Raw genomic sequence first — 13205 nt, forward strand, 5'->3', positions numbered from 1 at the left:
CCCCATGACGAAAGAGACAACAGCGTCACTATGGTCCGTTCCCGTGCGAATAAAAAGTTTTCTATCGCATTTATGTGTGAAGATGGAATGATCCGTTCATTACTTCTGAAATTAATCTCGAACTTGTGAAAGAGTTTAAAAAAGTTTATTCACATAGTAGATTCTGTGGATTCTGATATAAGAGGAATTTCCTCAAATGTATTTGGTTATCCTTGATACTCGTGTTGAAACTTTTCCACGTCAAGAGAAAGGATTTAAAAACCTATCGAGCAAATTTATTTCATTTCTGAAAATATGTGTATATTTACAACGTTACAGGGTTTGACTAACTTCTCCGTTCAAGAATCGAATGATGCTTTCGTGATTCGATTCTCAACTCGTTTTAACAATCGAATGAAGATTCCCGCTTTGCGCGCACATGACGATTCTTCAATCATTGATTAGTTTTATTAATTTTATTTAATCAGATTTCGCAGAGACTCGCTAATCTCTAAGAAGTTTTTTTCAGTAAAGTTTACTTCATTTCATCTCATGTTCAACATGAATGAATGAATTTCAAATACATCATGAAACATCGAAAGGCTCTTCATTTTTGTGCGCACAATGACGATTCTTCACTCATTGATTAGTCTCATTAGAAGTCTTTACTGAAATCTCCCATTGCTGGATGATTTTTCATAAATTGAAGAAGTTTTTTTTAGTAAAGTTCATTTCTCACTTTCTCACTTCGCTTCAACGTGAATGAGTCAATAATTTTTACTTTCATATACGCGACGCACTACGAGAAATCATACCGGATATCATTCACATGGGTTCTTACAGATGCGTTAATTCGCGTAACTGCGGATGACCCGAAGAAATATTGCTATTTAATACAGCATTTATCTTACGCACATCTTTCTCCTGGAAAGTACTTGGTACAGATCCTGCTGTCTTTGTTACACTAATTAGAGCACTAATTAGAAATTACATTGCCACACTCGGAAATTTGCGCATTGTAAGTCGCACACACGATATGTCGCATAATTTCAATTTATATTATAACACAGATCTCTTCTTTTTAGTACGGTCTCCATACGTCGTTTCTTTGCTCGCTTTCCTCGCCAAGTACGCCGATTTCTCGAATACTACTGATGGTAAGATTGCCACCGGCTATAGTGACCTGTTCCTCACTCAGATCGCCGTGCAGATGCAAATGAATCTGGTTTTGATTGACGGTGCTGTATAGCTGAGGATAGAGGACCATCGGTGTCGGACCTGTGATGTAATTCTGACTCGGATTGTTGTAGTAGCCTTGATAATTGGGGTTATAATTGTGGGAAGCCACTGGGACCGGGGTCGCCGGACCAGGTGTCCAGGAACTGTAATGGTAACCCGGACTACCTGCACTGCCCGTGCCACTACCGGCAAAAATGTCAGGGTCGCTGGGTCTGGTCGGCACCAAGGGCAAGGACGTGGTCGGCGAGGTGCCATGTCCTGAGTACATGGACACGCAATTCGGCGTGTAGGTATCCTGTTGAGTTTCCGAAGGAAGTACTGCAAGAAAACAATTACAAAGTTTTTACTAAAATTTCGTTGATTATAAAGGATATTTATATATATAACAAACAAATTGCGCAAATAAAAACATTGAATAACTTGTAATGTTGGTAGATTTTTAGATGTTAATTATTATATGGAAAAAACGGTTTTGCTGAAGTATTTGAAATAATTTTGCTGAACTATCGAAAGAATTATGCCTATAAAAATTAAAAATTAGATGAGCAATTGTTGCAAAAAATTTTGATATTCTAACAACCAATTGAAATTTCCAATCAAATTATTTTGATAGTCTGCTACAAAATTAGTTTCAGATTTGTTTTCAGTAAAATTGTAGATCTTTCAGCAAAATCATTCCTTCTTTGTAGTAATTAAAATCTTCCAATAATTTGGATCCATCTTTTTTGTGCGTATAACTTGCTCTGTTTTATCAAGAATTATTTCTACTTCTGTAAATATAATTGATGATAAGATGATTTAAACTCTGCAGAGTTTCCACATCTAAAAAATCGATTACCTATAATATAGTTTCTAAAATAGATACACCTTCGAGATAGCGAGATAATGTTACGAAACTTTTTCCCGGAACGAGTTATGCGTCAGAATGTATTAAACCGTCGTAGGTATTTCTTAATTAGCAATGCATCGGCGAATCACATTGCTGGATCAGAGACGTAAATGAATTCAAGTTTTTTGATTACTTTATGTATTAATGAATCGTACCGGTTGGCAATGGCACCGGTTCCGTTGTTGGATGATGTGACAATGATTCCCCTGGATATGAAAACGCACCGCCAGGTAAAGGAGAATAGGAACCACTGCTGCTGACTGGAGGAGCCGGATAAGACGGCGCTGTGGATGGATAAGCCCATTCTGTAGTACCGATACCCGTGTCTATAACAGAAAATGTTATTTGATTAATTCATTAATTGATTATTTGATTAATTGATCAATTTTCTATACGAATAAGACCAACGACATAAATAAACGACATAAATTTGCAAAACGATTTATATTTTACCTTCACATTTTAATTCAAAACAAATTTTTAATACAATAAATATGTTTAAAAGAAATCATATATATCTGTACATTAAATTTTAATTTAAATAAATTCCGTATGTAATCCATCAGAAACTAAAGAACTGAGTCGTTTTATGGCAGTGTACTGTAAAACATGCTTCTTAAAATGCGCAGCAAATCGTATGAGTCGGTAACGGAGTTTCGAATGAGTAACATAGGCAGATTAATTGATATGAGTCACAAATCGAAGTAGGCGCGACGGAAACTTAAACGCTGGAAGTGAATGTATGTGCATCGTATATATATATATATATATATATATATATATATATATCTCGTATGAAAGAAACGAGTAGCATCGCGTCGTGAGATCAAGATCATTAAGTAAAGCAACGATTGCGTAACAAGTGCTAGTAAAAGTGTAAATATATGATCGGATGATTCGTAACTTTCAAATCATATCGTCTTCCTTCTTTCTACATAAATAAGTTTCCTCGTAATTTAAATATGATAATATTATTAAATATTTAATCATTCTAGTTCCGGCGAAAGTCGTTTTATTAATTTTTATAATTGCAATCTCACTTCCACGAAAGAAGTCAAGTCATCTTTCTCTGCAGTTCTGTATTTATTAGAAGTATTAGTAATATTACTGATCTTACGGCTATTACTGGGATATACCATCATAAATACTGAGATTTCTGAAGTATCATGTATCCCGATTATGTATAAAACCATTCTTAACATAGAGAAAGACAGAGAGAAAAATGATAATGCGATGAATCATATACGATTCGAAGAAATTTTTCGGTGTCATTGTCCCATGTATATATATGAAGCGATGAAACATTTCATTTAATTAAAATGTACATACATTATATATCACTCTGTTTCATTCTCACCTAGAAAGACATTGTAGAATTATAAAATATTCCAAAGTGTTTTTCGAAAATATTCGTTAAAAATATTCGTTGTTTAGATTTTGATTTTGGATTTTTTGATAGAATATTATATAAAATTTAACTTTTGTATATTATATATATTTTGCATATATTCTTTTAGTATTTTGTAATAATTCTTAATGTTTACGTAATTTTATTCTTAAAAAAAATCAAAGATTGACCCAGATCTTTACTTGACATTAGCGTGCAATATATCATATGTAACAGATACAAGCGTTTCTAATCGGAAAAATCGATGGGAAAAATCTGTAAAAACATTGATGATTATCCCTGGACGAATGAAGACTGGTTAATGATAAAAATCGGTTTTCAAGGGTATTCACCATTCACTTTGTTCTAGGAATCCCTTCACTATGATCATTGATAAGTTTCGAAATGTCCGATTTCTCTTATAAAAAACTCAATAATCTTGAAAACAATTTTAACTTTTAAAAAATTTATAGAAAAATTGCAACTTTTCATTACTTTTTTGGAAAAATAAAAATTTTAAATTTCTTCAATATTGAAAAATTGCAAATTTATCAAAGTCTTGTCTTTTGTATTACAAATCATTATATTTTTTAATAAAAAATTGCAAATTTATCTCAATCTTATCTTTTTGTAGAGCTCTTATCTCTGTAACATTTCGATATATATAATTTGTATTGCGAGACTTCTAATAAAATCTCTGTTAATAGCACGTTGTTGAATGATAATTATATATCATCGCTGTTAAACGTTTTATTCACGCTTCGAGGAAAATTAACATGAGACTGGTCGGAATTATCTGTTTTCGCGTGCAAGCCACGCGTGTGGGGAATACCTCTGTCTTCTCATATGGAAAATATATGTAAAATACTATTCTCGCGAATTCGTTACAATGTCTTTCAAGTTTCCCCTATTTAGTAATATTAACTGGAATTCGTCGTTATCAGTAATTATACATACTTGTCATGCTTACAATGTGCTTAATTGTCTACTAGTGCAACATTAACTAGAATTCGTCATCAATCACGTTATCTTGTGATGTTTACAATTAATTATAGATGATAGATTGGGGGATTTCCATGCTATTCTTTTTAGGCCAGTGTTCTATTTGTTAGAAATATGTATTAAAAGAAAAGATTAGCTGCTGCAGCAAATTAGATGGTAAAATATGGCATAACATTTTTAATTGGCTGCAGTCAATTTTTGGTTGTGTTGTGTTATGTAGTTTATCGAAATCCTATACTAACATTGCGGATAGGCTAACGCAATCAAGGCTACTGCAACCAATTAAAAATGCTATGCCACATTCAGCCAATCTTTTCTTTCAGTGTAAGATTCACAAGTTCAAGCCATTGATACATGCGACAGGTACAAATGATACAGTTTCGAATATCGTCCAAATCGGCCAAGTTCTATTATGAGGTGAGGTCGAGGTCGGTACCGATCAGTTCTTGGGCAAAACTGTCGTTACGCCTACTAAGCGGAAGGTCGAGGTCGTTTCGAAATTCTCAAAGAGGACCGCCGTGCAGGACGATCAGGGAGGGTACAGAAGGGGATGATTACCGAAAATGGCCGTGTATTTGCCGCAATTACCGGAACAACGGTAACAAAACAAAGGCACTAACACAACACTCTACTCGGATTGGTGTCGGCAGGACCATCTGTTGGATAATAGTCCGCTTCTCCCGAATGATTCTCTATGAGCGGACGAGTGAGAAAAGAAAAATAACGTCCTATTCCATTCAGAACGAAGGATCGTTTTTTATCCTCTTCTTCTTCGCTCCTCCTTTTTTGTCTAACGATGCTTTATTAGTACGGTGACCATACGTCCCCTGTTTTTTTAGGGACATTTTCAAATTTGTCGTTCCAATTAACACTATCCTATACATATAATGCATTTAATCATTCTCTTATGTATCTTTGCAATCATTTTTACATTATAATAAGTAACAGATCAGATCAATAAATACACTGGAAAAGTCTTATCGTATTAATTGGACTTTTGAAAGAAAGGTATACAAATCAGACACTTATAATAAAATCTATCAAATTCTAATTGAAATAACCAGAAAATTCTGATCAACTTATTTTTGTTTACACTTTTTGTTGGTACGATTAGAACATTTTTTTCAGTGCGATATTCTAAATTTAAACTTTCTCGAGAAATACAATAATCGCATTTCTTAATTGCTAGATTTCGTAATCTGATGGAAAAATATTCATATTATGGTAAAATTAAACATGGATTGGATTACTTATTGTATAATATATCGATTAAACGACAAATAATTAAATGTAAATTAGCTACGTCATTTACATCTTTATTCTCTTATACATAGGAAAATCCACTCTTTCATCTATGCATAATAAGGAGCGTAAAATCCGATCTACAAAAATAAGAGCAGATCAGTTCGAACTTTCCATTGGATTTTCCATCGTTATTCGATTAATAATTTAACGATCGACGTCACGCTGCTCTATTTCGTTCGTCGTCATCATCGTTGATTTAACATTCATCGCAGCTGACCATTCACAACTGACCATTGTCGTCACGCTAATGTTCGCGTTGTCGCCGGTGATCAATTCTCAGAAGGCGACTTCTTGTTCTTCTTCGTGGAGGATCGCAGCCTCGTCGTCGTCGATCCCGTGGCCGAAGGAACATACGAGTCCTGACCAAAGGAACTCCGAGTTGTTTACTGCTGTCCTATATTTTTCTCTTTCTTTCTTCTGCCCTTCTCTCTCTCTCTCTCTCTCTCTCTCTCTCTCTCTCACTCCGCGGGTGTGAAACCACAGTGAGGTGGTTTTGGTGCTTAGTCCTCCGACCAGCCATCTACTTAACGAACCATCCATCGACCGCCGTCATTTCGCCGTTTCTCGGTTTCCCTCCCATCTAGCCGCCACCCCCGCTCTCTTCTACCATTTCGATCCTTCATCTCTTCGCTCCGCAATGCTACCGCTATCCGGCGATTCGATCGACCTCATCTTCTCGCTACCGACTTAAGATTGTTGAGAGATTTCTTCTCCGCGCTCCGAGAAAAGAGATCCGGTCTAGGAGATCGTGACTGCCTTCAACCTTGATATTAGCAAGCTGCATAGAAGTTGCACTGCAGTCATTTTATTATCAATTGATGTTGCAATTTAAAAAGCCAACTTTTTCTCGTCTCAAATTACTAAACTCTTACATAGAAAATAATGTTTTAATTAAATCAATAAAACGTATCAACGAGAATGACATTTTAGTGAGATCAAATAGAATTTCTGGTTATAATAACTCATTTCTGATTATGATAACCAGAAATTCTGTTTGATTTCACCAAAATGTCATTCTAGTTGATACATGTTTTGTTGATATTATTAAAACATTTTTTTAAGTGCACAAGTAAATTAAATTAAGTTAATTGAGATTATATTGTATATTTAATCGCATAATGCATCGATGATGATAATTCGGAATTGCTACATTCGTAAATTTATCATAAAAACATATTCCGTTTTTTTTTCCTTATTAGATAGATATCAACATTTTCCTGTCAAGTAACATTTTCCTGTCGAACTTTTCCTTAAAGCTATTCGAAGCGAGAAAGAAAAATGATGTGAGTTCGACGTGCTTTCAGCGAATACTAATTCGCCTTATCATGATAAAATTAGACAAGATGTTATGTTGCGTACGATGATACAATCAATTAAAAATCGGCTTTAGATCAGTCCTTAATACTTTTTAAAATACCGTTTTCAAGTTGTTCATTATGATATGTCAAATATAAGAACAAAAAATGGAAAAATATAATCAAATCATTAAATTTTATACTTATGTCAGCTACATTTAGATGTACCAAAATGTACGGACGCCATTATTTTGTTACTGTGCACATCTTCGGAAATACAAACATCTTGTCTAATTGTACCATTGCCTCATCCTTCATAGCGTGACATGAGCAGGATTCAGAATCTCGGACGAGAGATCATAACCGTTAAGAAGAACTTAAGAAGCTCGTGAGGCTTCGGTTCCCACCGAGATAGATGCTCGTTCGGTCGTGTAATGTAAGTCGATATTGCCGCGTCGTCTTAATATAACGTCGAACCAAGTCCGTCTATATGCGATCGATATATCGGTCGATATGTTGGCACATAAACCGGGCATAAAGAAGTCTTATGCATACGCGCGCTCAGGAAACTCGCGCGTATCGCTTACCATCAACGATTTCTTCTTATACCGAGTATCCTGTCTCGAGGATAGTGTTTCTTCTCGGAGACGACGAGATCTCAGCAAGACCCGATCTGTCCGATGCTGTTTCGATCTCGTACGTCTGATCGAGAGAAAATATTAAAATATCGAAATTAACAGAAGACTGAAAATTTTCTACATGATTTCTACTCATTTACTTTACTCGTTTATTCCTCTATCATTACATCAAAATTGCGAATTATTAATAGTATACAATTTTAACGATTTGAAATCTTGAAACTTATTTTCTGGAAAACTTTGTTTTTTTTGTGTTGTGTCGTTGTTGTAGCAAATAAATGATACGTAAAACTTAACTTTTATTGTAATATCTCTTTTATTGCCCTCTAATAATAATAATAATAATAATAGTATATATTATATAGTATATAATAATAGTACATATTAAATAATGATAGTAACTAATAATTATTATAATTATAATTATAATGATAAAGTATTGAAGTGCAAACAACATAAGATATAAGTAAATATGTAGTGTAAAATAAAATATGAAAAATGCATTTTAAGAGGTGAGGCATCAACATAATGTTGTTTCGAAGTTTAAGCTAACAATAAAAATAAAAGTAAAAACATATACTTACATAGATGAAATAACAAAATAATAAATTGCCAAAAATATATAAAGAAAGATAACGAATCTGAAATAAAGACCACAGCAAATTAAAGTAATAACATTTAAGATAACATACAATTAAAAAAAATAAATAAATAAATTATAGATGTCAAAAACAAAAAAGAGGTACGTAAAATGTATGTTATGTCAACAAAGGACACTGCATTTATTTTGTCTGACGGCCACGGCTCAATTAAATAAAAATTGGTAAGAAAAGGAATACAAAGTATCGATAGTCTTTTCCCACCTCAGAATAATTCGCGCGCTATTCTTTTCGATCGGCAGATCCTACAGGAGTCAGTAACCTGAAGGTTCAACCTGCGAGAAACCGAGATCAACAATGCTGTTGCTTCACGCGCTGCTCGACTTCAATGACCATCGCCGATAATTTCGTTCGCTCGGTTTGCGTTCTCTCGCCTTTCCTCCCTCCTTCGCCCCTCTCTCTCTCGCAACCCGTTCTCATTCACATCGCCATTCATCCCCAGTGCATTCCTTTATCTCGCTGTTCTTGGACGCTCCATTCAATTCGCCAGTTCCGAATTTGTAAGAGAAGGAAATCTGTTTAGCGTAACGTCGCGTCAGCCGCAAAGTTTGGGCCCCTGTGTTTCACACGCACGCATCATGCCGTAATTTGTCCTGGGTCGGACAATGGGGCCTCAGGTTTAGGTGCTGAAAAAAAGAACTAATCGACGAATTTGCCTCTTCCCCTCTCTCGCTCTTTCTCAGCTTCTTGCTTCATCTCTTTTTTCTTCTAGCGCACTTTGGTGTTTGTGCCTTTCTTGATATCATCTCTTGGTCAGGATTATCTCTCTTGTGCATCCTCTTGCTCGCACGTTCCCGCGCAATTTTCAGGATGAATGAAGAACGAAGCATGAATGGCGAGCTCCATCGATGCGCCCGGAAATACCGAGGTCTTAACTTTAACCGCATAGTATCGTAATAATTGCTTGTCAATATTACATAAAAACTCTCGATCGCGTTCCGTGCAACATCTTATGAAAGTGTTAATAAAAATTATATCGACTTATTTGATAAGAAAATATACGCGATTGTTTTTTTTTTTTATTATGCGTTCCACATAATTTGCACTTCTAAATCTTATTATTTATATTACATTTCACTGTTTACTTTTAAATAATATTTGTAATAAATTGTTACAACAAATAAGATAAATGTCTCAATAATTAAACTAATAAAAAAGTATGATTAGTTCTATAATATTATTGATCAATAATTGTATTGATAAATAATTATATTATAGATTGTATTAATTAAATTACATTACAAAAGAAATTAGTAGCCATACAAAACTTTGTTTTGTCGGTGATCCGAAAAATACTAACCATAAATTTAAAAAAGAACACTTCAGTAAAATTTAATTAATGTATTACACCATCTTGACTCCACCAGCAACTAAATTAAAATTTTTTAATTTGAAATTTTCAGTTTCTTATAATTATAAGAAACATATATTTAGACAAGTGCAGTACAATATTTCAAAAAATTCAAAAATGTAAATATTATGTCCTAAATAAAAGATAATAAGAAGATGAATGAATCAATGAATTAATGCCTTTGTAAGCCATGAAATAATTTTTGTTCACAATGTTACAATTATTTTTGCAATCAAAGTACATGTTTTTTTACTTATTTTATAAAATATTTAACTTTTTCTTTTTAGTTCGTCATTTTCTTGTTATCGACAAATATCATAATAATCACTAATACACTGATTTCAAATTCTGAACATATTCAGTAAAACATTTACTCTCTAACAAGTAAATACTATTTTCTTTTTAGATGAAAATATATCGTTCCGCTAAGCGTCGGTGTGAGATTTCGCGAACGAGTTTCCGGAGTTTACTTGTAATTTTGTACACTAAACGTTTTCACAGGACCGCCTCAAAAGTGGGCGCTGAAAGGAAGCGACTTTCAATTACGCCTTTTTGGCTTTTGAAAGGCCGGTTATTTATTGTGTCTTCGAAAAGCGACGGAAAGGATAATTGAGGTAACAGTACGCTTCGTGTATACGTACGTGTATTCAGCGATCCTTTCTTCACGTAATTTTGGGATCATTTTTCCCCCTGAGACGTTTCAACAGCGTCCATCATGTACGTGTTTCTTTAATTCGAAACGAATATATTGCTTTTTATAAATAAAGCAAGAAAATATTCCGTATTTTTTTAAGACTTTCTATAAATCCGTTTAGCTTGATTGCGATTGTTAAATGAATCTAGAGCACATCGGAACGCGCAAGAAAGTAATGCAGCAATAGATAGAAAGAACCAGATGAATCAGGGAGACCTTTCATTCAATGACACTGCTACTTCTCAGAATAACTTCTTGTTTCTTCTCTCTGCTGGAGACTCTACAATCTTTCAGCTTGAACTCGACTTCATCCGGATTCGTCTAAATCAGTATACTCAAATTCCTTGTATTGAAGCACGGTAGGGTCACGAAAGGCCTTTCATTAGGATCCGGACCGACGGAACTTGCGTAGGTGGCCCTGCCCTCCTTCAAATGTAGTGACGAATTTTCTTTCCCATTTTCAGATTTTTCTGATAAAAATAAACTCTCAGAGTTATTGTCGTATCTTTTATTGTGCGATACTTTTTTTTGTACATTTTACAACAAAAGATTTGAACTTTACGTACATTATAGTAATGTAACCCTTTATAATAAAACTATATATTTTGCAGTAACATAACTGTTTATGTCATAGTAATATTATAGGTAAACCTTGAATATTATTATTATAATTGCAATTTTCACATAGTTTGTGCAATTCCAGTGAAATTATATATTGTTTTTCATTTGGAAAGTACATGAAAGTACTATTTCCTTGACGATGATAATTCTGTGTTTTTACAGCGAATTATTATAGTAGTATAGTCTCTAACTATTGGAGAATCAGCGAAAGCGGTAGTAGATCGTTAATCAATTGACCACGCTCAAGTCGTGTTGTTGATTGGCTATCAATTAATTCAGAGTAAAAAAGAGTGCAGTTGAAGAGGGCCTCGGAGAATTCTTGCTCGACTGCGCTAGGTCGGCGTTTCAGATGGGTCGTTGCCGACTGGTCTTCGATTCCGTTATTGTTTATTGGCTGAATTCTGTCACGACAATGCTCGCTTATTTTTTGCCGATAAATTGCCGTCGTCCGTAACGGTTTTTTTCTCGCGAATCATCACGCACGTACGAATTCATTTTCACGTTTCAAGCCACCTTATCCCGTATGTATCCCGTATGGGAAGTCCGAGTTAGACAACTCATTTGGATCTCTAAACGTTCTTCAGTTATATAAAAAATAAATAATAAAAATTTCACTTCCTCTTTTTTCTCATAGATTAAAGTTATTACGTTTGTCAGTTAAATTTCGATATACCAGAAAGTCAATTATTAATAAATAAAACGGTGAAATTTACAGGCGGATATCGGAAAATTCTTCACCGGCATGTATTGTCGATATTAAAAAATAAATAGGGACAGGTGAGACGTGTAACATTGTGAGGCAAAATGATACGATCGAAAGGAAACAGCCGTGCCTTCTCGAGCGTGGATCACGTAACTGCCTCCTCCACCTTCTCTTGTCTTGTCTCTTATTTCTTTTCTTCTCTTGTTCCTCTGCGAGAGTACTCTCTTCTCTTCCCTTTTCGTATCCATTCTATTCTTCACTCTCTTTCTCTCTCTCTCTCTCTCTCTCTCTTTCTCTCGTTCTCTCACCTCTCCTCTCTTTTCTTCCGTCGACACGATCGAGTCAGTGTACCGGCGATGCTACGAGTACAGGAATTTCGTACAGGAAAAAAAGACTGGGAGCATGGGCTTCCTCTGATCCTAATTCGTCTACCTCGCCTCAGTACTTCCGTTCACCCGTTTTAGTGTTCCTTCTTCCCACAAAGAGCCTCCTGTGTTTTTTTCAATTATAGGTACCCCGATCACCTATAGATGCATGAAATTTGCCGACGATACACAGCGGGATCTACACGGATGTATACTATCTTTCGGAAATACCGAACTTCATAATCAGTTACTTCACTGGATTATTCGTCGATCTCACAGTTACAAGATTTTTTACCAAGATTATGAGTTACGTGTCGGGATCGAGGTATCTATGGTGGAATCAGGTGACGACACTGGAATTTGTGGTATTTCCGGTGTAGATGTGAAATTGTGTAAAAAAAAGGATCGATACTGTTTTGGCGCGCATGGAATCTATTTGTTGACATTGAGATTAAATGCCGAATTTACATTATAGAATTTATGATGAAATAAGATATACTTATAAAGTATACTTATAAACAGCGAACAACACATTTGAAGTGTGTGACTCATTGTCAATACTAACCGTGAACTACTCGGTCAATTTAATATCTTCAATATGATTCATGAAATCAAACTCGTTAAGTTGGGAAGAAAGTTTCCTGTAGCGGCCCGAATAAGAGTATGCTAATTCATCGTGAATATTTTCTGCGAACGGCAACGATTACGAGGAACGTGGTGGAACTTTAAATCCGCCGGCAAAGGTTGGGATTATTTACGATTTAGAGAAGTAACGGGAAGGAACACGGCATGAATCGCGAATGACGTTAAGAAGATTTTTTTATCATCATAAATTAAAGAAAGCGGAATATGTGACATTCTCAAAATGACTCATATTAATTAAAGGAATTGTTCATTATTTTAAAATAAAGCTCGGTGTTTACTGAGATACTTTCAAGGATTTTTTTGTATAAGTATACGAATGTTATAAATTTAAAAAAGCGAAATATTTGACATTCTCAAAATAACATGTTAATTAAAGAAATTGTTCATTATTTTAAAGAGCTCTGTTTTTATTGGAATACTTTTAAGGTTTTTT

The 13205-nt window shown here is 34.6% G+C and overlaps 1 protein-coding gene across 1 annotated transcript in view; it reads right to left on the minus strand.

Moving 5' to 3' along the window:
• Window positions 1-274: 274 nt before the first annotated feature.
• The window catches only part of LOC105148689 (uncharacterized), a 37743-nt gene continuing 24812 nt past the window's right edge, over window positions 275-13205 (minus strand). Inside the window, exons 5-6 of the mRNA XM_011060555.2 lie at window positions 2263-2433; window positions 275-1536 (exon numbers count right to left, since the gene is read on the minus strand). Coding sequence (XP_011058857.1) covers window positions 1061-1536; window positions 2263-2433 — 647 coding nt within the window. The 3' untranslated portion in view covers window positions 275-1060. The remainder of the gene's footprint in view (window positions 1537-2262; window positions 2434-13205) is intronic.

The sequence above is a fragment of the Acromyrmex echinatior genome, chromosome 13 (genome assembly GCF_024713525.1).
Source record: "Acromyrmex echinatior isolate Ae372 chromosome 13, ASM2471352v2, whole genome shotgun sequence".
Classification (NCBI taxonomy): Eukaryota; Metazoa; Arthropoda; class Insecta; order Hymenoptera; family Formicidae; genus Acromyrmex; species Acromyrmex echinatior.